The 21343-nt window shown below is 45.9% G+C and overlaps 1 protein-coding gene across 5 annotated transcripts in view; it reads left to right on the plus strand.

Moving 5' to 3' along the window:
- Positions 1-21343, plus strand: part of MAPKAP1 (MAPK associated protein 1) — a 188584-nt gene that overhangs the window by 145632 nt on the left and 21609 nt on the right. For 4 of the 5 annotated variants that reach the window (XM_036329644.1, XM_036329645.1, XM_036329647.1 and 1 more), the window contains 2 exons: positions 2947-3087; positions 18435-18572. In XM_036329644.1, the coding sequence (XP_036185537.1) occupies positions 2947-3087; positions 18435-18572 (279 nt within the window). The remainder of the gene's footprint in view (positions 1-2946; positions 3088-18434; positions 18573-21343) is intronic. The other variant, XM_036329646.1, reaches the window with a different exon arrangement.

A 21343-nucleotide genomic window follows, 5' to 3' on the forward strand; every position in this document is an offset into this window, starting at 1 on the left:
CCAGGGGACGGGTGGGCATGGCGGTGGCGTCTCTATCCAGAATCACAGGCGCCCACAGAAGGGAAGCAGGGCTCGTGTGGCCCTGGCAGACGCTGAGTGCGGCTCTGCTGATCCTAGCCATGTGACGTTGGTTAAGCCCCTCTGCCTCTCTGATCCTCACCTTCCTGTGGACCTGGCCCCTGGTACTCATCCAGTACGTTTTTATTGAGCACTTGCTTTATCCTGTGCATGGCAACACTGGCAGGGTCCGGGCTACAGGGGCGAGTAAAGCAGCCATCATGCCTGCCCTCTTGGGGTTACAGTCGAATGGCAGAGACAGGTAATTACTCTCTGTGATAAGTATTCTGAGGAAAATGTGGGGTGCACTGACAGGGGAGCTGGACTAGACTTGGGGGCCTGGGGTCAGGGAACAGTTCCCTGGGTGTCACCTGAGCTAAGCGCTTCAGGAAGAATAGGGAGGAGCCTGGAGGAATAGGCCAGGAGGGAGTAAAATAGGAGATGGGTGACCTGGGCAGAGAGAGCAACATGCGCCAACACTGAGGCGGGACTGTGTCACAGGCGGGCAGTGAACGGCCACTGAGGGCGAGGCTTTGTCCTCACTGAGAGGAAGCCTTATTGTAGGGGCTGGAGTGGGCCACGCTGGGAATAAGTGCAGTGTTTGGAGCCAGTACACACCTCCTAATGCAGGAGTTCGGGGAGGCGTCAGGAAGCAGCCTTGACTTAAAAGCTTGCCCTGTCGCTCTGGCCAGGCGGCTCGGTTGGTTGGTGCGTTGTTCCCGTACACCAAAAAGGCGATGGGTTCATTTCCCGGTCAGGGCACATACCTACGTTGTGGGTTTGATCCCTGGTCAGGGCATGGATGGGAGGCAACCAATCAATGTTTTTCTCTCTTTTCCTCTCAAAAATACATCCTCGGTTGAGGATTAAAAAATAAAGCTCATCCTGTAAGCAATACTGTGGGAAGGAAAAGCGTGTAGTTGTCAGGCTACCAGTTATGTAACAGACGTTCCTGTTTTGTACCCAAATCTTGAGTTTGTAGCTACTCCAACTCTGTCCAAGGAGTTCTCTCTGGCTCTTCCTGTGGACCCATCTCTAGCTGCTCAGCCCAAGGCTGGCTGGCCTCTGCTAGCAGGTGCTCCCTCCCACTGGTGAGTGGCACCAGCAGCTGCACCTTCAGGACAGCTCATTTCAAACTGCAGGGTGAGAGAGTTTAGCTTTGGTGAGTGTGACCTTGGACATGTGACTTCACCTCGAAAGCCTCAGATTCCCAAAGCCTCAGATGAGCAATGACAGCCAGTTGTCATGAGGTTTCGCATGTGTAAAAGCACTTCACCATGCCTGCTGTGTAGCAAGCACTCATATGTCCTAGCTTCTGTTTGGTTATCTATTTATTTAGCAGAATTTAGTGAGAGCATGCCAGTTGCCTGTACGGCTTACAGGAGAAGATACAGAGATAAACAAACTTTACTGGCCCTCACAAAGCTTCTGAATTAGGACAAGAGCAACCACTCAGCAACTCCAGTGCCAGGCTGAAAGTGATCCTCTATGACAGTAGAATAAAAATCATCGTGACTGCCCTAGCTGGTTTGGCTCAGTGGACAGAGCGTCAGACTGCAGACTGAAGGGTCCCAGGTTTGATTCCAGTCAAGGGCACATGCCCGGGCTGTGGGCTCGATCCCCTTTAGGGGGTGTGCAGGAGGCAACCAATCAATGATTGTCTCTCATCATTGATGTTTCTCTCTCTCTCCTTCTACCTTCTTCTCTGAAATCAATAAAAAAAATATAAAAAATAATAATCATGACTGCTACTTATTAAGCATAGTATGTGTTAGATTTTTAAAACACATTTTGACATTCTGTGTATGGCAAAGACGGGGGTTCAGAGAGCCGGTCGCTTGCCATAGATCATGCAGCTAGTTAGAGGCAGAGCTAGGAACTGAGCCCAGGTCTCCCTGGCTCCAGGGTCCAGTAGGAATGGAATTCAGCAGAAGGTGGAGTTTGGGCTAGCCTGCCTGGGTGGGGTCTTGACAGGTGCAGGGTAAGGGGCGGAAAGGGTGTTCTAGGCCAAGGGTACCACATGAGCAAAGGCCCAGAAGTAGAAAAACTTGCATCTGTGTGCAGTCTGGGGAGTCTGGGAGTTGCTGAGAGAAGGTATATGTGAGAAGTGACAAGCAAAATTGAAAATGTTTGTTTCAGCCAGATTATGGACAGTCTTGACTACTTGGCTGAAAAAAGTGTGCATCATTCAGGAAGCCATGGGAAGCCAGGGACGATTTTTCAGTACCAGTTGTCTTACTTGTCGCCAGTGTCACATATCAGAGTACTTAGCATGCACAGAGCTCTCACTAAACATTTGATGAGTGAATAAATGATCAAAGCCTTAGAAAGATGAATGGGAAAGCCCTGTGGTGGCTGGATTGCAGAGGGAGCCTGGTGGCCAGAAGGCCAGTGGGAGACTGTTCCAGCCGTCGCGGGTGAGCTGGCTCGTGCCTGCATCCACGCAGACGGGGGCGCAGGACGGCAAGGTGATATTTGAGAATCTCAGAAAGAACGGGATTCTTCAAGAAGTATGGATTACTTTTATGATCGGGAAAATTAATATGAGAAAAAGAAACGAGACATGTGACCACCCATGCTTTGTGGTTTTGACTTTCTCTTGTGGAGACAGAGCCGCTGGTGAGCAGGAGTGTTTCTCGCCTTCAGTACCCCCGCTGCCTGGCCCAGGGCCTGCCACAGAAGAGGCCGTGTTTGTGGAATTAATTGTTGAGTGATTAATATGTTACCGTTCTCTGTTTACTGGAATGGCATTATTAAGTCATTGCTCAGCCTTTTCTTCTCCAAATTAAATAGCCCATATTATTTTAATTTATCCCAAAGCATTTTAAGCAGACAACATTTGCCAAGCCTCATGTATCTTTATGTGTTAAACTGCTTTTTCCTCCCCAGGTTCAAGGGCAGACGGGGTTTGTGAGGAGGATTCGCAAATTGACATAGCTACAGTACAGGATATGCTTAGCAGCCACCATTACAAGTCATTCAAAGTCAGCATGATCCACAGACTGCGATTCACAACCGACGTACAGTTAGGTAAGTGCATGAACAGGTGATGAAGTGAACCCTTTATGTCAGTGGTCAGTGTAGAGATGGGGAAAGAAACAACATACAACTTTCATGTGACCTGAATGACCGACGGTAATTTGTTTTCAGAGAAAATGTTTAAACAGTGAAATTTAAAGTACCTCCTTTTCCCCAGCCGAGTGCTCTGTCTTGTCTTCTTTTTTATGAAGCAGAAGATTAGAAATAGAACTAACTTGAGACTCTTTTCAAACCGATTGACTTCTGCGAGGTTCCATAATTCTTCTCATTCTGTAATTCTCTTACTTGCCATGCTGAGACTGCTGGTAGCACTGCCGCCTGCCTTTTCCTTCTCCGTGGATTCATTGCCTCGTCACTCATGCACTTACTTATTCGGGAAGCTTTACAGTGATCTCAGAAGTTGTATTTGGATTCTCACCAGATAATTCGGAACTAACTTCCAACTAATATTTGGTGTTAATGTGTTCCAATCTAAATTTCTGTTTTGACTTAAACCTAACCGGAGTAGAAAAAGTGTCACAGCAGTCAACAGAATATTAATACCTCACTGTCGTCATGGCTGTCATGTGCAGGTATCTGCTGTGTACTAGGCCCTGTGCTAAGTGCTTCACGTGCGCTACTTAACCACCCAGAAAAGAGTGCGTTTACCGTCCCCGTCTAACAGAGAAGGTAGATAAGGGGCAGAGAGGTGAAGGCTTACGCTCAAGCTCGCACAGCAGGTAGGTTGGTGGTGTCAGGAACAGAACCCTGGTCTGGCCAATGTGAGTGCACCTGCTCCCTAACAGGTGGGAGGAGGGGGAGCCTGGGTGGATGCCTGGCTTAGTCAGAGAGCTGGACTGCCACTGAACTTTGCCACACTGCCCCTGCCTGGGCCTCGTTCGCTTCATGCATAAAGGAAGAAGGCTTGGAGTCTAACTCGAAGGCTCACGACTTACGATTCTCATAAATGCTTTGTATGTGTCTTATCATAAAATCTTTTCTAATGTTGGCATTAGTCTGGCTAATTGTAATAAAGCCTGAAAAATATCTTAATAATTTCTTCTCAACTTGACTGACAGGAGCTTGAAATATGCCAGCCGCGGGCAAACTACGCCCATTTGAAATGAATAAAACTAAAAAAAAAAAAAGACCGTACCCTTTTATGTAATGATGTTTACTTTGAATTTATATTAGTTCACACAAACACTCCATCCATGCTTTTGTTCCGGCCCTCCGGTCCAGTTTAAGAACCCATTGTGGCCCTCGAGTCAAAAAGTTTGCCCACCCCTGAAATATGCTGACAGTACAGCTTAGTAACTAAAAGATGAGCGTCAGGATCACAGCTGGTTTAAGTTGTGGCTCCATCAGTAACCAGCCATGTTAGGCAAGTGTCTTCATCTTTCCGAGCTCAGTTCCATTCTGCTTAAGTGGGAGTGTTAGTGGTACCAGCTTCCGCCGTGGAACAAGCCAGCGGTCCACATAAAGCCCTGAGCACAGGGCCTGGCGGCTGCTAAAGTCTGAAGGTGAGGACTGTTGGTGGAGGAGCAACATGGGGAAGCACTCAGAGGACAGACTCAGGACTTAGAGGCCTGGGTCCAAACCTTGGCTCGATAATTAGCTGTAATATCACAGGCAGATGACTCAGAATCTCCGTCTCCACATTTGTAAAATGAAGCTAATAGTCCCTCATAGATGGGGTAATTGTGGGGATGGAATGTAATAGCACATGCAGAATACTTAGCAAGGCAAGTGCTCAGTGAACATCAGCTGCTGAGATGATGGTGATTCCAAAATAAACTCAGTACATGAATTAGCACCCAGTAACTTTGAACCAAAACAAAGAATCTACTCTTCTTCCCCCTCTCTAGACTGTTTATTCCTCACACAAAAAACTAAATCTCTAAAGTGGTAAAAAAAAATAAAAAAAAAATGCTTATTTAATGTTGATTCTTAAAACATAAAGTTTCTTCAGGGGTGTTCTTCCTGGGGATGCTTTTGCTGATATGTCTCCTAGAAATAAAAATAAAAGACTGCTCAAAAAGAAACCAGGTCCAGAAAGGGGGGCAAAAGTACAGACTGTATGATTCCATTTATATAGCATTCAAAAATACACCAAAATAATCTGTGTGGAAGTAATGATGGTGGTTATCCTGGGAGCCCAGACTGAAGGGGCTTCTGAGACACTGATAAAGTTCTGTGCCTTATCTGGGTGCTGATTACATGAGTCTGTAGACTTTGTGGAAAAGTCAAGCATACATACTCTTATGATTTATGTACTTTCGGTTGGTATGTTTTCAGTGAAAAGTTTACTAAAGTAAGGATGCTACTCTGACATCCAGTTTGCGTGTGCCTGAATGCAGTGCCTTCCCAGTAACAAAGGGTCTGTTTTCTCTGAGTGGGTTTAGTTTTAAGAAGCTCAATAAATAGCCAGAGTGCAGCCAAGATAAAGGTCCAGGAGAGAAGGCAGGGGTTTTCCCAGGTGAGCATAATCAGCAAATCCACTGACCCCCAAAGTGAAAAGGAGTGCAAACTGGTTTCTGGGCTTCTTCCCCTAATTTTTTCTCAAGGCAAAAAGCCAAACTTTAATTCATCAGATTCCGACCTGAATATTTATTTAAAGGAAAAGGTCCAGGGACCCTGGCAGGGTATTTCAGTTGGTTTTAGCATTGTCCCGATACACCAAGGTTGTGGGTTCAATCCCCGGTCAGGGCACATACAAGAATCAACCAATTAATGCAGAAATAAGTGGAGCAACAAATCGATGTTCCTCTCTCTTTTAAAATTTAAAAAAAAAAAAAAGTAGTATAAAGGAAAAGGTCCAGAAAAGGATCTGTGAGAAGAGCCTCGTTTTGCAGTCGGGACTGGGTGTGAATCCCAGCATTACTACCTACCTGCAGGGTCACCTTGGACAAGTCCCTCCCCTGGTTAATCTTAATTCTTGTCATTTAAAAAATGGGAGTTACATTTACCTTTCAAGATTGTATGAAAGTGGCCCATAGACGCTGTATTCTCAGTGGTAGCTTATCTTAGCGTTATTATTGTCAGACATATTTATTTTGCTTATTACTTTCTCTTCTATTCCACCATCTTGAAAACATGTAACCAGATCACTCAGATTAGGTAGTGGCTATATTGTAGCCACAGTGGAGACGTCTCAGGTAGAAATGGCTGACAGTGATACAAGCATCTCTCCCTAGAGCAGAGGTTCTCAGAAAAGAAGTGACTAGAGGCCAGGTCCCAGCCGCCTCTGGATGCTTCCAGTGGTGCACATGGCTCCCTCTGGTGGAACATCACAGCTCTGAGATGCTTCTAAAACGTGTCAGAATGCTTCTGTTATGCATTTAAGTTCAATCTTTAGCATTATAAGTAGAAACTGCATTAATTAGTCCTAAGAAATTTTTTGACAGATAAACTGTGCCCTGAGTCCTGTACCATGAAGTGAATAAATACGCTCATTTCCTATTCCCATGTACGAGTTCAGATATGTAACTTAAGACCCTGTCTCCCTCCTTGCAAAGCAGATAATAACACCCTTTCATTCTGACAACAACAAACACCTGCACACAGAGATCCAGAAATCCTTCCTTCCTGAAACAGAATCCACCACAGAGTAAACAGCACACCCTTTATGAGCATTCAAGTGAGCATCTGGACCCTGAGATCAGTAAATAATTTATTTTATTTCAACTGACTAGCGAGGTGCTTCAGATCTTTCCTGACAGTGATGGATGGCCGCCTCCGCTTGCCCGCCCTGTCAGTCAGAGCAGAGGTTCACTCGCCCCCTGTGGCAGGTTCCTAAGTGTAGTGTCTGTGTGCGCATTCACCCAGCCATGCTGCCGAGGCCACAGAAAACCACCGGCCACTCGGCCTCCGCGGTCCTCACACAGCAGGGGCCGGGGTTCCCAGCCCAGGTGCCAGCTCAGCTCTTGTCTTCTGAGGGCAGTGGTGGCCGCTGCTCCACTGTTACCACCTGCCGCTGATTTCTGCTGTCGGGATGAGAGAGTCAAACTTTGATCTGCAGGACCCAAACTTAAACCAGTTTTCCGCCAGACTTTTTGGGGTGTCTATTAATGAAATCTATGGCAAAGATCTATTCTTTGTAAAGAGTATTCACAAGAAGAATTATAATTTTTTAAAGCAGTTATGGTTTATGAAGGGCTTACTATGTGCCGAGCATTTGCTGATCACTCTCTTACATGCTTTGTCTCCTGTGATTGTAGCACTCTTATTAGCTAGTGCTGATATTATCTCCATATTTCATCTGAGGAAACTGGGGTGTAGGGAAGAATCTAGTAAGTAATGAAGCCAGAATCAGAACCCAAGTCTGTCTGAGGCCGAGTCTGATGGCTAACTACTATCTTATGCCTTGAATGCGAATCGGCATTGCACTAATACGCTAGTTCTATAACAGTTTCCAGTGTACAGTGAACTTTCACCCCTGTTACCTTATTTAATCCACACAGCACACTGATGATGTTATTTCCATTTCATACCTGAGGAAACAGGCTTGGAGGAGTTAATGAAATACTGTGATGTAGACAAAGCACTTAGCATTTCCTGGCACAGCGCTATTACTTCATAGGTACTAACTCCCATTCCCTCACCCCGAGCCACCAGATATACAGGGGGATATCCAGTCCCAGTCGGAGAACTGGGACTGAACCCCAATCCATATGCTAAACCCAGCCCCTCATGCCACAGATGCCTCAGTCTAATAACTTGCCTGCACAAAGGAAGTGATTACTTCGCTTTGACCAGTTTTAAATTTTCTGCACATCCCTCGCTCTTCCCTCATCCTGGCCTGCGGAGCTGTGTCAGTGTGGCTTGGGTGCCACTATTTCACCCTCCATTCACGTTGTTAGTCAGTTGCTGCACTTCCCTCTGGGCCTGGACCTGACCTCAGAATCCTTCCCAGGACAGCTCTCTGAGCGGCCCCTGCCAATCACTGGAGCTGGTCCTGAAGTCGAAATTGATTTGCCATCCCTGCTCTGGAAAGCTCACCAAACAAAGCTGCTATGGCTAACCATTCCTGTATTTCCTGAAAACATTCTTGGAATATTTTGTCTTGTCTGCTTCCCCTATGTTGGGCCTAGAAGTACAGATGCCCGTAAGTGTAGGCTTTGCTTGAGCTTATACCAAGTCAGGGTTTCTTTCATGACTTGATCTTCCATTTGCCTGATTCTATGTGGCTGACCATAGGATCAGGTGCTAAGACATGGGTGATACCCAAACATGCCGAGATGGCAGGGGGAAGTAGGTTTGGGGAAAACTGAAACTAAAAGGGTCAGATGGAGAATACCACCCATGATCATCTAGAAAGCCCACAGTATTCTGTCAAGGAGTATTTGTTGGGCTGGCTGGCAGAAGCTGGATTATGATGCACCTTCCCAGGGGACACTCAGAAATCCATATAAAAAAACAGGCAGAGAGGACAAGGACATCCCATGTTCACCTCTCATTCACACGGTGCCTTGGAGCAGTACTTCCTTTCCTGACCCTGCATCAGAACCACCAAGTCCCTGACCCATCCCAGACCTGCCGGCCCAGAATCTCCCCTTAATTGTGGGGTTCGGGAAACAGCCTCAGAGCATCCAAAGGACTTTTTTGCCTCTTATCTCTTTGTCCAAGGCTTGTTTCTCCTGACTGGGCAGGCAGCCTGGTTTTCCTGACAGTCTCAGGCTGGGAAATGCTTCAATAATTGTGCCACTTGCGCTAACTTGATTCCTTCACCATATCATTTGTCAATAGAGACTGTCTCCGAGTCACCAAAAGGAAACAATGTACCTTGAATTCAGACCATGATACAATACATAATATATCATCTGTGTCATATTGCATATATAGCCTAACAATTCTGTATAGGCTACGCAAATTCTGTATTGGATTTCCAGATAAAGACTATATTATGCCCAGCCAGTGGCTTAGTGGTTGAGCATCAACCTATGAACCAGAAGGTCATAGTTCGATTGCGGTCAGGGCACATGCCCAGGTTGTGGGCTTGATCCCCAGTAGGGGGCATGCAGGAGGCAGCCAATCGATGATTCTCTCTCATCATTGGTGCTTCTATCTCTCTCCCTCTCCCTTCCTCTCTGAAATCAATAAAAATATTTTTAAACAAAGACTATACTATAAAATAACCTCTACCAAAAGGTTACCTCCATTATCTCTTCATAAAACAATTCACATGTATAATCACAATACTTGTGATCACAGTAGTTATTTATCAAAATTACCAATAGCACATATCGTAGAGAAGGCAGTGAGCTTTCATCTCATAAACCCGCTCCAGTCAGGTTTGTAAGGGCTGCCCAGAGCATTATGCTGAGGCAGCATCTTGAACGCATCCCCAGGCAGCATAAAGAAACTCTGTGATTGATTAAAAATGTCTGCCCTGGGCCTGAGCATGATGGGAGGCAGCATATTTGCCATCTCTTGTCTTCCCTGGTTTATCTGTCGGATCTCCATTATTATTTAACTCCCTAGTTAATATCTGTAAGTCAGCATTCAGGGAAGACCTTATTACAGAGTTATTTTTTCATATACAATGTGCAGACTTAAACACATTAGCAACACAAGACTGTGTGCGTGAAAGCAAACAGCTGTGCCTGGGCTTGATTACTCCTCGGGCTCCCGCTGATGCTAAAAGTAGATCTCTGTGGCTGTGTGGGCAAAATGTTCGCCCTGTTATTTTCTGATGGGATACCTATGGTGTATAGTTGAAGTAATTACATAATCTGGCAATGCATGTTCTTAAGAAGTGGATTGCTCCTCCTTCCACATTTCTGTTTCATTTTCTTTTCGAATACTAAGGAGATAACCCTTCTCCATTCAAAGACACTAAAATGATCAGGAGACATGCATCCCGCTTGGCTCCAAAATCCCTGGGTCCATTGAGTCATTTGAGGATGACAATTTAGTATTAAGTGATTGTTCTGTCCCTGCTGTGGCAACATTTTCTGAACCAAAATTTAGACTAGAACAGAAAAAACACTAATGAACTTATGAGAGCAAGACAGATACTATCCAGTTCCTTTACCCCATCAGTGCTTAACGCAGTGATGGGGCTGAGGGGAAATCTGCCTGGGAATGTCGGGAATTCGGGGGGCTTTTTCTAACTGTACTTTCCTATAGTTGCCTGCTCCCAGATCTGCTTTTTTGAGAATTCCTGCTGAGTAATCCAGGTTGCTGATGACAATGTGTCAGGTTCCTCAGGTGGCTGAGAAAGAATTAAGAATTGGAAAAAGATGTGAACGGCTGGCATAATAGAATTAATGGAATAGGACATCTGAGAGGCCATCAAGGTTCTGTATTTTTTTAACCACTTCCTCTCCTTGGCACTTGAGCGCTGGCCATGTACCTGGGCCCGAATGTGGGAAGACCTGATGTTCCCACTCTATGGGTGATACTATAAATTATCTTAGGAAATGGCATTTCTGCTTCCACTCACATCATAAGCTCACCCGAGGTATCTGTTTACCAGGAGAATATTTAGTTTGGGACTCTAACTGCCTCAGTACAAAGTCTTTGTAACTGCTTTCTCTACAGAGAGAAAGTAGCCCTCAGGTGAGAACAGGCGCTCCTGGAATTAAACAGTCCCTGCTCTCGTTCTGTAAGCTCTGCCCTGATGCCAAGGGCTTGTCGAGTGTTGCTGTACATTCACGGTCTCACTCATGTGTAAGCCGCCCCTTAGTTTGCATCAAGGCTCATGGTCTAGTCAAGTACACTTAGAACTGCCACTGACCACACATTGGAATTGGCAGCTGTTAGCTAGGTTCCCAAATGCTTTCGGATGGTTACCCCCTCAAAGGAAACCGGCGATCCTGGGCTTCAGTACCCTCTTGATCTCAGGAACATCAGGCTCGCCACGCTCGCATTTCATCTGTTTTGGGTTCCTAACATGTTGCCGCGGCTGTGCTTTTTATATTGTAACTAGAAGCCCAGCACACAAAATCACACGAGACCCAGACCCGGCGTGCTGCGGGACCCGGCGTCAAGCCCCTCCTGGTGACCGGTATTGGTCATTATGGCATTACGACCACTGGGTTTGTATTATTGATGCAGTTGATGACTGTGTGAATATACCCACTGTGTGAGCACTGCACAGTAAGACAGGAGAGCTGGTCTGTTTAAGCCCTGGCCAGATGGTATGGGGATGTGAATTATGGTCACAGATCTGTCATCAATGGGTGACATTAGACAAGTCGTGTCCCTGCCCTGAGCCTCCATTTCTTCTTCTGGAGAATGAAAGCCCCAGACTAGGTGATCTCTGAGGTCTCGTTAAGCCCAAACAGCCTGCGTGTCTGATCCTATGTGTAAATTCAGACAACTTGCAAAGACTTCCCTGACTGCTCTGTGGACGCTATTGATTGGCTGTGTAGATTCAGCGAAATCCACTCTGGCAAAGAGTTGTTCAGTGGCACTCCCAGGAGGCCTTCCCAGGCTTCCGCAGGCTCTAGGTAACTCGAAGACAAGAGGATTGTAGACTTGTACAAAAAGCTACTCCAGGATTTAACAACAGTGGGGATTTTGTAGTCTTAGGCTGAGAGTTGTAGGAAATTGATGAATGAACCACAGCTCGTGATGTCTGAGCAAATAAACAATAACTCAGGAAACACACTGAGGCATGGAAAATCAAATGCTCTAATTTTTGCCAAACTGGTGTTTTAGCTTCCTAGAAGGGCATTTTAAGTGTCTCTCACGGGAGGTGTGCTCCTGAGTCAAGCAGCCTCCTCTGGGACAGTAGGAAATAGCTGATGGGTCAGAACACACTAGACTTAGTTTGCTAGGCTGGGGTTCAGCCCAGCTTTGCCATTTGCTAACTTGATTCACCCTGGGCAAATGTATCATTTCACTTTTCTGAGGTTCATCTTTAGTAATAATTTTAGGGATGATTGATGGAGCCCTTTTTTATGTGCCAGGCACTCTCCTTAAGTTTTTTATGTGCTTATGCCATTCCATTTTCATGACACCCCAGGAACTGGTACTGTTGGTACCCTATTTTACAAAGGAGGAAGGTCAGGCTCGCTGAGGGAGAACAGGATAACATCAGTGGAAATGTGCTGGCAAAAATCAAGGTCTCCAGGTTAATAACCTACAGGCCTTAGAGGATGGGGTTCCCCCGCGTAAATGTTTCCACAGCTCCAGGTGTGAGAACGTTCCTCCTGCTGTTGAGTTGCACTCTTGGGGGTTGCAGGGGGAAGGTGCCTGGTGACAGGAGGTTATTGTAAGGATTCGTGGGTATGAGGGCATTGGTGTCCCCACCTGCACAGTCGTGGATCCTGGTACTTCCAAATCTGGGGTGCAGAGCAGGTCCCAGAGAGAATTCCCCTCACCCTCAGCTTGCGGCCAGCAGTCCCTTGGTCACATCCCTCTGTGCTCCCTCAGCTTCGTTGTTCTGACCCTTGTCACTCGATCTGTGTCACAGCCCAGTGCCTAACCCCTGATAGTAATAGTCACGAGAATAGTAGTATGGGTCATTAGCTATGAATTAATCACCATGCCAAGCACTTTACAAGTCTTATTTCACTTAATCCTATAAGTCCATGAGGCCGGTACATCACTATTCTGTAGCAACTTGGCCAAAGTCACACAGTTAGGAAGTAGGCAAGCTGATGCCTGAACTCAGAACTCTGGGACCTGAAGTCCCTGCCCCTCACCTCTCTGCACTACTGCCTTTAAATCTAAAATGGGCTGCACCGCCTTCCTGACAGTGTGGTCTACACCAAGGACCCGCGCTGGGGCTGCTCACAGGAGGTTCAGTCTGTGTTAGCGGAGGAGGACATGCAATGCTCGTTTCCTTGCATGGAAATCTCTGGTTAGTTAAAACGGGCAAGTGTCTCCTTACAACGCTAAAGCCGTGGACAAATCATTTCCCCAGAGCAGTGATTCTCAACCTTCTGGCCCTTTAAAATATATTTATTGATTTTTCACAGAGAGGAAGGGAGAGGGACAGAGAATTAGAAACATCGGTGAGAGAGAAACATCGATCAGCTGCCTCCTGCACATTCCCTAATGGGTATGTGCCCGCAACCAAGGTACATGCCCTTGGCCGGAATCGAACCTGGGACCACCTGGGACCCTTGAGTCCGCAGGCCAGTGCTCTATCCACTGAGCCAAACCGGTCAGGGCAACCTTCTGGCCCTTTAAATACAGTTCCTCATGTTGTGACCCAACCATAAAATTATTTTCGTTGCTACTTCATAACTGTCATGTTGCTACTGTTATGAATCGTCATGTAAATACCTGATCTGCAGGATGGTCTTAGGTGACCCCTGTGAAAGGGTCGTTCGACCGCCAAAGGGGTCGCGACCCACAGGTTGAGAACCGCTGCCCCAGAGCGTTGTGTCTGTGGCTGAGTCGCATTTTTGTTTATTCTGAGCTGTCTTGTTAAGGAAGGATTTTTATGCCGGCATTGATGTGGCACAGCCATCAGGCGGTGTTTTCTGCCCCTGGCGGCGGTGTGATAGTTCGCTTCCAGTGAAGCTGGACTCCCCGTATCGGGAAGCTGTCAGAAGTGGGAGCATGAACAGGTCATGGCAGGTGGCTGAGGATCGGTGCATAGGGGGAGACCTGGTAAAGGAGGCCAATGGCCTCGCTTGTTTCCGGAGGAAGGGGCTGACCCGGGCTCTGTTGTTCCTTACCTGCCATGGCTGGTAGGGCGGAGCCTCCGGGCACCACTGTGAGGGAGGCACAGGTTGGGCGTAATGGAGCCCTTCCCAGCAGCTCAGTCTTGGGTACTGAGACCTGCCAGATGGAATAAGCTTCAGTTGCCATCACTTGTCATGATTATCCGGGACAGAATTCAACCATGCTGAATTCTGAAATGGAAACCCCCCCAAAAGTCAACTTTTAAAAAGGTTTGGATTTATTTGGGTAAAATTTTATTTGGAAATTCATTACAGAAAAGGAAAGGATGTAGCTAGAGTTGACCACCGTTGCCAGTTTGCAGCATATCCTTTTCATCTCTTTTCTATAAATGTTTTTTCTGTACTTTTCACATGATGTAAGAATTTCTCCAAGTCAGGCTTTCCTCACACATAATTTTTCTTGGTTGTGTTCTATTGCGTCATGGTTGGATTAGCTAATCCTCTGTTGTTGGCCATTTAAGTTGGAGAAATACAAACAACAAAAGCAGGCTTCCCTTGTTTTCTTGGACATATGTTTGTGATTTGAATTTCTTAAAACTAGTGCATAGCAACACTTTGAGGAGTGCCTCTGCCTTTCTTTCAGTGTCTTTACTAAAACTTCAGTCAGGGAAATCAAAACCATGTTCAGCGGCCCAAAAACACAAAAGAGTACTGATAGGATTTCCCATGTACGAACAGAAATAGGTGTGCACCTATTGTCACATTTGAATATCTCTTTGTTCCTTGGTGAAAATTGAGAGAAGACTAAAACTGGGTGGGCAGAGTTCCTCATTATGTCCTCTTGACTCAACTGAATGAGTCTGTGCAGAGCAATGCAAAGAACCATATTTGGGAACCAAAAAGCTGTGGGTGTGAAAATGGCTTTTCCACTTAGAAGCTCCCCAGCCTTAGACAAGCACCTTCCCCTCCCCTGGGGTGTGCTGTGTGAACACGCGGCACAGTTCCTGTGGAATAGTGTAGTGGCTGAGAGGACACCCTCCGGAGCCACATTGCCTGGCTTTCTCACTTTTTAGCTGTGCAATCTTGGACAAGTTACTTAACCTCCCTGTTCCAGTTTCCTCCTCTATAAAATAGGGATAAGTACAGTAACCAACTTTATAAGGTTGTGAGACTTGAAACCCTTACACAAAGGGTTTCTAGCCATGCTGGCACATGGTTGATGCCAGTTAATGTTTACCCCTCTTTGCCCCTGGCCTGGACTGAGGCACCAGCCTCCTAACTGGTCTCCTCTCCGCCAGCATGCCTCCTCCTTCCAACCAAAAAGGAGACATCCATCGGACTCCCAGGTCAGGGACAAAAGAGGTCTCTGCTGCCAGGCTGGATTCTGCAGGCGCTCTCTTCAGCAGTGGGGGCTGGGTGTGCTCAGGAGCCTGGGCTCCTGCCGTGGATTGCCTCCAGCCCCCCGGGGCCAGAATTAGAGAGCTGCCACTTCTCCAGCCAGAGCCAGCAGGGTCCCGTGGGGCCGTGGGCCCTGCTTGAAGACACTGAGACTCACACACACCTCAAGGAGGATGAGATTATTTAATTGTACAAAAGGATTTTCCCATCAGGAAAGATTCCCCTACAGGTTCCTTTAAATAGTGACTCCTCTAGGCAGGCGAGGGTTTTACAGATCATTAACCACTTGACTGAGAGCCTGCAGGGCAGAGAAACTTAAAACTCAAGTGTTGGGGGCCCCTGCCAATTACAGATCAATCCAAAATGAAGATAAAGTATCTCTGGAACTAGAAGTCAGTGGGAAATGTGATTTGATTCAGAAAAAAATCTGATTTACGTGCACCTTTTTTGGAACACGCCAATTGTTTAAGTGGTGTTCCACCTGCCTGCCCATCTTGAACCTAATGCATTCATCTCCCACGTCTTCATCCTCAAACCCCAGACTTGGGGTTCTCCTCTCTGAACAGTGACTGCACAATAACCCCAGGAAAGGGTGTCATTGGGAAAGTGTTCTTGTGGCTGCACAGAGCTTGGGCAATTGATGTGGAGATATAGCCTGTAATGGATGAACTATACTGTAACAATTTGCAGATAAAAATAATAGAAGTTAAAGTGTACTTTACATGATAAAAGAAAGATGAAAGAGGACTAAAGTCTGTTACATCTGAGATGGTTACAAAAGCCCTGCTTTGTGAAGTAGGCTCTGTTGAAAAGATTGATGCCATGGGGAGTGACCTTGGCTCGGAGCAGGAGCTGGTGATGTATGTATGAGCATCCCCCTGCTAAATGGACCCAGATTTGTAGCACTAATATACATGGGAGCCCAGAACCAAACTCAGGACGGCAATAAATCAACAGCCACTTTGGGTGTCATTTCTGGTTTATATTCCACTGTTGTTCTATCACTTTAATTCATGTCACTATCATCTTTTCATCTGGAACAGTTTTATATAATTTTCCAGTGGAGTTACCTGACAAATCCTATCAAATTAACAAGGTACATTAACAATATTGACTGACTACGGCTTCAGGAGTTACAGGGCCGTAGAACAAAATTTTAAAACCCTGTCTCTCTGGTGATGATTTTTTCCCCCCTTCTCTCTCTGAGAAAGAAATGTGGGCAGGTCTGTTCCACAGAAGAGAGATGCACATTTATTTTGCTCTGCTCATTTTGACTTTTATAAATGTCAGAATAATCAGAAGAAGGAGAGGGGACCAAAACAAAACAAAACACTTGCTCCCAACAACCATGGCGTAAGTACTTCTCTTCTGTCAGGGAACTATAGACATGTCCAGACCTTTAACAATTAATGACCAAATTGGAGGAAGAGTGTAACTGGGTGGTCATAATCTGTTTTAAGTGAAATGTAATAAAACCGGTCTCCTGATACATTCTTGCCCTCCTGAAATCATCTAGACCCGAGCGTCCAGAGTCCATTGGACTGATGACATTATGCCTAATTGAAATATGGTGTCCCTGAAATATGTCTAATGACAAATTCCAGCATGCGATTAATAAAAAAATACCAATTGTTTGTCTTTTCCAAAGACCACAGAATAATGGCCAGGGAAGCAACCGTATTGCACTGTCTCCGAAGACAGCTGACGAGACTCCCTGTAGTCTCCTGCCTTTGTCCTGTATGTGGGATTTCTTTATTCATAAGATAAAATAGAACCAAATGGAGTCTATGGTAGACCTAAGCATTAGGATTTTGTTTGTGTATGTTTTCTTTCTGTTTTGTTTTTTAATTTGCTTTGAGACTGTGGTCATTGTGAGGGTTTTGTGGGGTTTTTGTTGTTGTATTTTTCTAATTGAACTGTTTTTTAATCTGCTTTTTCTTTTGGCCTGCTAAGTGTTCTCACATTACATTGAAACATTTCTAAGGGTGATCCAGAGAATGAAATATATTACCTCTGGTTGTCTTTTCTATTACAGTGCGCACATTTGATTGTTTTATTCCTAATATCTTTACTTCATTTTGCTCTTTTCACTTTAACCCTGACCTTTAAACTATGGCCTGAAAATTAATTACTTTCAAGACTCCATCTGGGGCCCACTCTGGCAGGCATGTTGGAGGTTTTTGTCTCACTTCATGAACAGAAATCCTCAGTTTTCAGCAGAAAAGGAAAGAGAGCATCTGGCCTGGGTTGTGTGTGTCAGGCTGAACCTATACAGCTCGTGACCAGGGAGCAGCGCTGTGCACGTCCACTGGTACCCAAGACACCCTACGTCCTGGGCGCCACCTGCGTCCTGACACCTTTGCTTGCAGTCCCTGCGCAGTGTGGCACGTCTGTCTCAATTCTGAGGGGGAACCTGAAGTGCCAGGATGTAACTTTCTGGATCCCTGTTAAAAAGTCCTGTGGCATAAAGCCCACCCCCTGCTGACTCTCCCTCCGTGGAGCAGTGACCTCCACAGCCTGAAGTCAGGCTCCAGCACTTAAACTTGGACGGCTTTATGTGAAGAACCTTTGATCCTCCTGCGACTTCCTTTAAGTCTAGCGTGGGTAATGTCAGAGAAGGGAAGAGAGGTTTTTCCCATTTTTAGTTTGTGAGATTTTCCAATTAGAAACTTCATTGATAGCTTGGCCATTTAGGCTAATGTTACATATAGGTGATAGTATAGATTTATCTCCAACCCAGATCTTATTCTAAAATAACAAAAAAGACCACTGGGAGGTGGGGGGGGGGGGGGGGAGGTGGCTCAGTTGGTTGGCGCGTGCATCATCCTGTAACCAGAACAGGTTGCGGGTGTGATCCCGCATGCAGGAGGCAACCGATGGATGTTGCTCACACATAGGAAGCATCCATGTTCTCTCTTTCTCTCTCTAATCAAATATGTATACATATATATTTCTTTATATCCTCGGGTGAAGTTTACAAAAAAAAAAACACAGACCACTGATCATAATTGGTTTTTAAATGAGCCTTATAGTTTATGTAATTGTAATATATAGATGATGTAGGATTAACACAGTGTAAGTAATTGTTTCTGTGTTATATCTACGAAGGCATATTTCTTAATACTTTTTTTATGTAATTTTTGGTTGTCCACCCCCTCACCTCACCCACTCGAGAAACCAAACTGTGCAGCTTCTGTATGCCATTCGGAGTCTACTTATGTCTGTCTTAAGCCCATGGCCTTCCCCAGAGCCCTAAGAAAGAGCTCGTGTACCTCCAATGTATGATTTACAAAGCAGGTCGAATGATTAAACTGAAATCACTTACACCTTCCACTTCTTGTGGCTTCTTTTTTTGTCCTCCCCTCGGCCTTACAGGTATCTCTGGAGACAAAGTAGAGATAGACCCTGTTACGAATCAGAAAGCCAGCACTAAGTTTTGGATTAAGCAGAAACCCATCTCAATCGATTCTGACCTGCTCTGTGCCTGTGACCTTGCTGAAGAAAAAAGCCCCAGTGAGTAGTCCCTTTTATTTATGTCTCCTTTCTCTCTCCCCTCTTCCCTGTGTGCTGGGTGCCAGGAGAATATATCACCACCGTGTCCTTTTTTCCTTGGGTCTGTTTAATTCATTACCAGAAATTTCTTTTAATCAAATGGGATTGTGTTATGGTGCCCAGAGCCTGACATGGTCCCCCCCCCCCCCCCCCCACTCCGTCTTGATGGCAGCGGAGAACCTCACAGCTCCTGACCCCAGGAGCCTCGCCTGGGCGCCGGGGGAGGAGGGGCCCTTCCTGCTGACTCTGTGCTGTCACCAGAGCCCTCGCTTCCCTTGGTGCTTCCTGCCTCTTCCCTTCCGGGGGACGTGGCCAGTTAGTCCTGGACCTGCCTTCCTTCCCTGCCAGATCGGGGAAGCGGGAGATTTCCTCTGTCAGCTGAAGACTAGATTTAGATATCCATCATGCCGAGGTGTCAACACCCTCCAGATTATTGGCAGTTGCACGACCTACCAGCTCGTAATTAAACTCCTGCCTGGTCCTGCAGAAGAGATCGCTGCGGGTTGGCCATTCTCTGTGTAAACTATGAAAGTAGATATAGTCTGGTTGTATATTTGGGCATATTATGTTTTTGCAGTTTAGTAATTGAGTGTCGCAGTTAGGTTAATCATTTTTAGGACTTCAGTGGCATTGAGGGGCAGAAAGGACACAGATCACACTGAAATTCCTCCGTGGAAGAAAAAATTTTAAATATAGAAGGATTTGTTAGTTGCCTAGAGAAGGCTATGAGACAGTGGTTCTCAAAGTCTGGTCCATATTAGCATTGCCAGTGGAGTTTACCTAAAATGCAATTACTGTCCTCGCTGGTTTTTCTCAGTGGTTAGAGCATTGACCTATGGACTGAAGGGTCGTGGGTTCAATTCTAGTCAAGAACACGTACCTCGGGTTGCAGGCTCGAGGCCAGGGCACGTGCAGGCAGCAACCAATCAATGTGTCTCTCTCACATTAATGTTTCTCTCTCTCTCTCTGTCTCCCCCTCCCTTCCACTCTCTAAAAATCAATGGGGGAAAAATATCCTCATGTGAGAATAAATAAAAATGTAGTTACCCACTGCCCACCCCAGTAGGTTCTGATTTGGTAACTTGGAGTATAACTTAAGCATCTAATTTTTTTAATATATTTTATTGATTTTTTTTTTACAGAGAGGAAGGGAGAGGGATAGAGAGCCAGAAACATCGATGAGAGAGAAACATCGATCAGCTGCCTCCTGCACACTCCCTACTGGGGATGTGCCCGCAACCAAGGTACATGCCCTTGACCAGAATTGAACCTGGGACCCTTGAGTCCGTAGGCCGACGCTCGATCCACTGAGCCAAACTGGTTAGGGCTTAAGCATCTATTTTTTGTTGTTCCCCTTTTTACCAGTGTCCACTAAATTTGAGAACAATGTTATAAGGCGTGATAAGAGATGTAAAGGCCCACAAGTGTTTATAATGTGGTTCCAGTTTTTGAGCTAATACTGACTAACAGGGGCCTAAAGAGCACAGAGCCCCCTGCAGGCTGGGCACATGCCGCCAGCCTCGTTTATGGATGGGCATGTCACTGTTCCATCCGTTCCAGTTGTGCTGGGCTGCATAGTCTTCTCTTTCAATTCATTGGCTACAGCTTGGCAAGAAGGGAGAACTTAGTGGTATAGGGCAGTGGTCGGCAAATTCATTAGTCAACAGAGCCAAATATCAACAGTACAACGACTGAAATTTCTTTTGAGAGCCAAATTTTTTAAACTTAAACTATATAGGTAGGTACATTGTTATTAACTTAATTAGGGTACTCCTAAGCTAGCCTTTGATAAAAACGCCCTCAATCTGATTGAGGTACGTTCGCTGAGGTCGACCCTTTCCAACTCTCCCATCCACATTCGTCTTGCATACTTGTTTTGTCTATCTCCTTTCGTTCATCCTCTCTATATGTCCACCCCCCACTTCTTCTAACACCACTTCTTCAAAATAGACTTGCCCTGGCCGAAAACCGACTTCTCCGGGGCCACGAAGTTTCACTCGCACTGTAGGTGCGCACCCACACATGGTATTTTGTGGAAGAGCCACATTCAAGGGGCCAAAGAGCCGCATGGGGCTCGCGAGCCGCGGTTTGCCGACCACTGGTATAGGGGGAAAGGAGGAAGGCCAAGCCCACCCTCCTTCCCACCATTCCAGTGAGGCCTTGACTGCGATGGCTGCCGGAAGGGGCTGGTGAAAATATTGCCTGCTGCTCTTGGGCCCTTGCCCCAGGGCTGCCCAATTCCCCCTGCTTTTAAATAAACATCTTCTTCCTAATCCCTCTCACTCCAGCTTGTCGGCCAATAAAGATGTCATTGTTCTAGCATCTTGTCTTGTCTGGGAAGCTCTTTATATGTCCTTCGATTCTAAATGATAGCTTTGCTGGGTAGAGTAGTCTTGGTTGTAGGTCCTTGCATTTCATCGCTTTTAATATTTCTTGCCGAGTCCCTTCTGGCCTACAAAGTTTCTATTGAGAAAACAGCTGATAGTCTTAATGGGAACTCTCTAAGTGCTTTTCTTTAAAAAAAAATAAATAAATTTTTCCTCTTAATCCTCACCTGAGGACATGTTGAGAGAGAGGGAGAGAGAAACATCAATGTGAGAGAGAAACATCAATGAAAGAAAGAAACGTTAATCAGTTGCCTTCTCTTCAAACCTGCAATGCAGGTATGTGCCCTGACTGGGAATCAAACCAGCAAGCTTTTGGTACATGGAGAATACTTGACCAACTTAGTC

Source organism: Myotis myotis, unplaced genomic scaffold (genome assembly GCF_014108235.1).
Source record: "Myotis myotis isolate mMyoMyo1 unplaced genomic scaffold, mMyoMyo1.p scaffold_m19_p_12, whole genome shotgun sequence".
NCBI lineage: Eukaryota > Metazoa > Chordata > Mammalia > Chiroptera > Vespertilionidae > Myotis > Myotis myotis.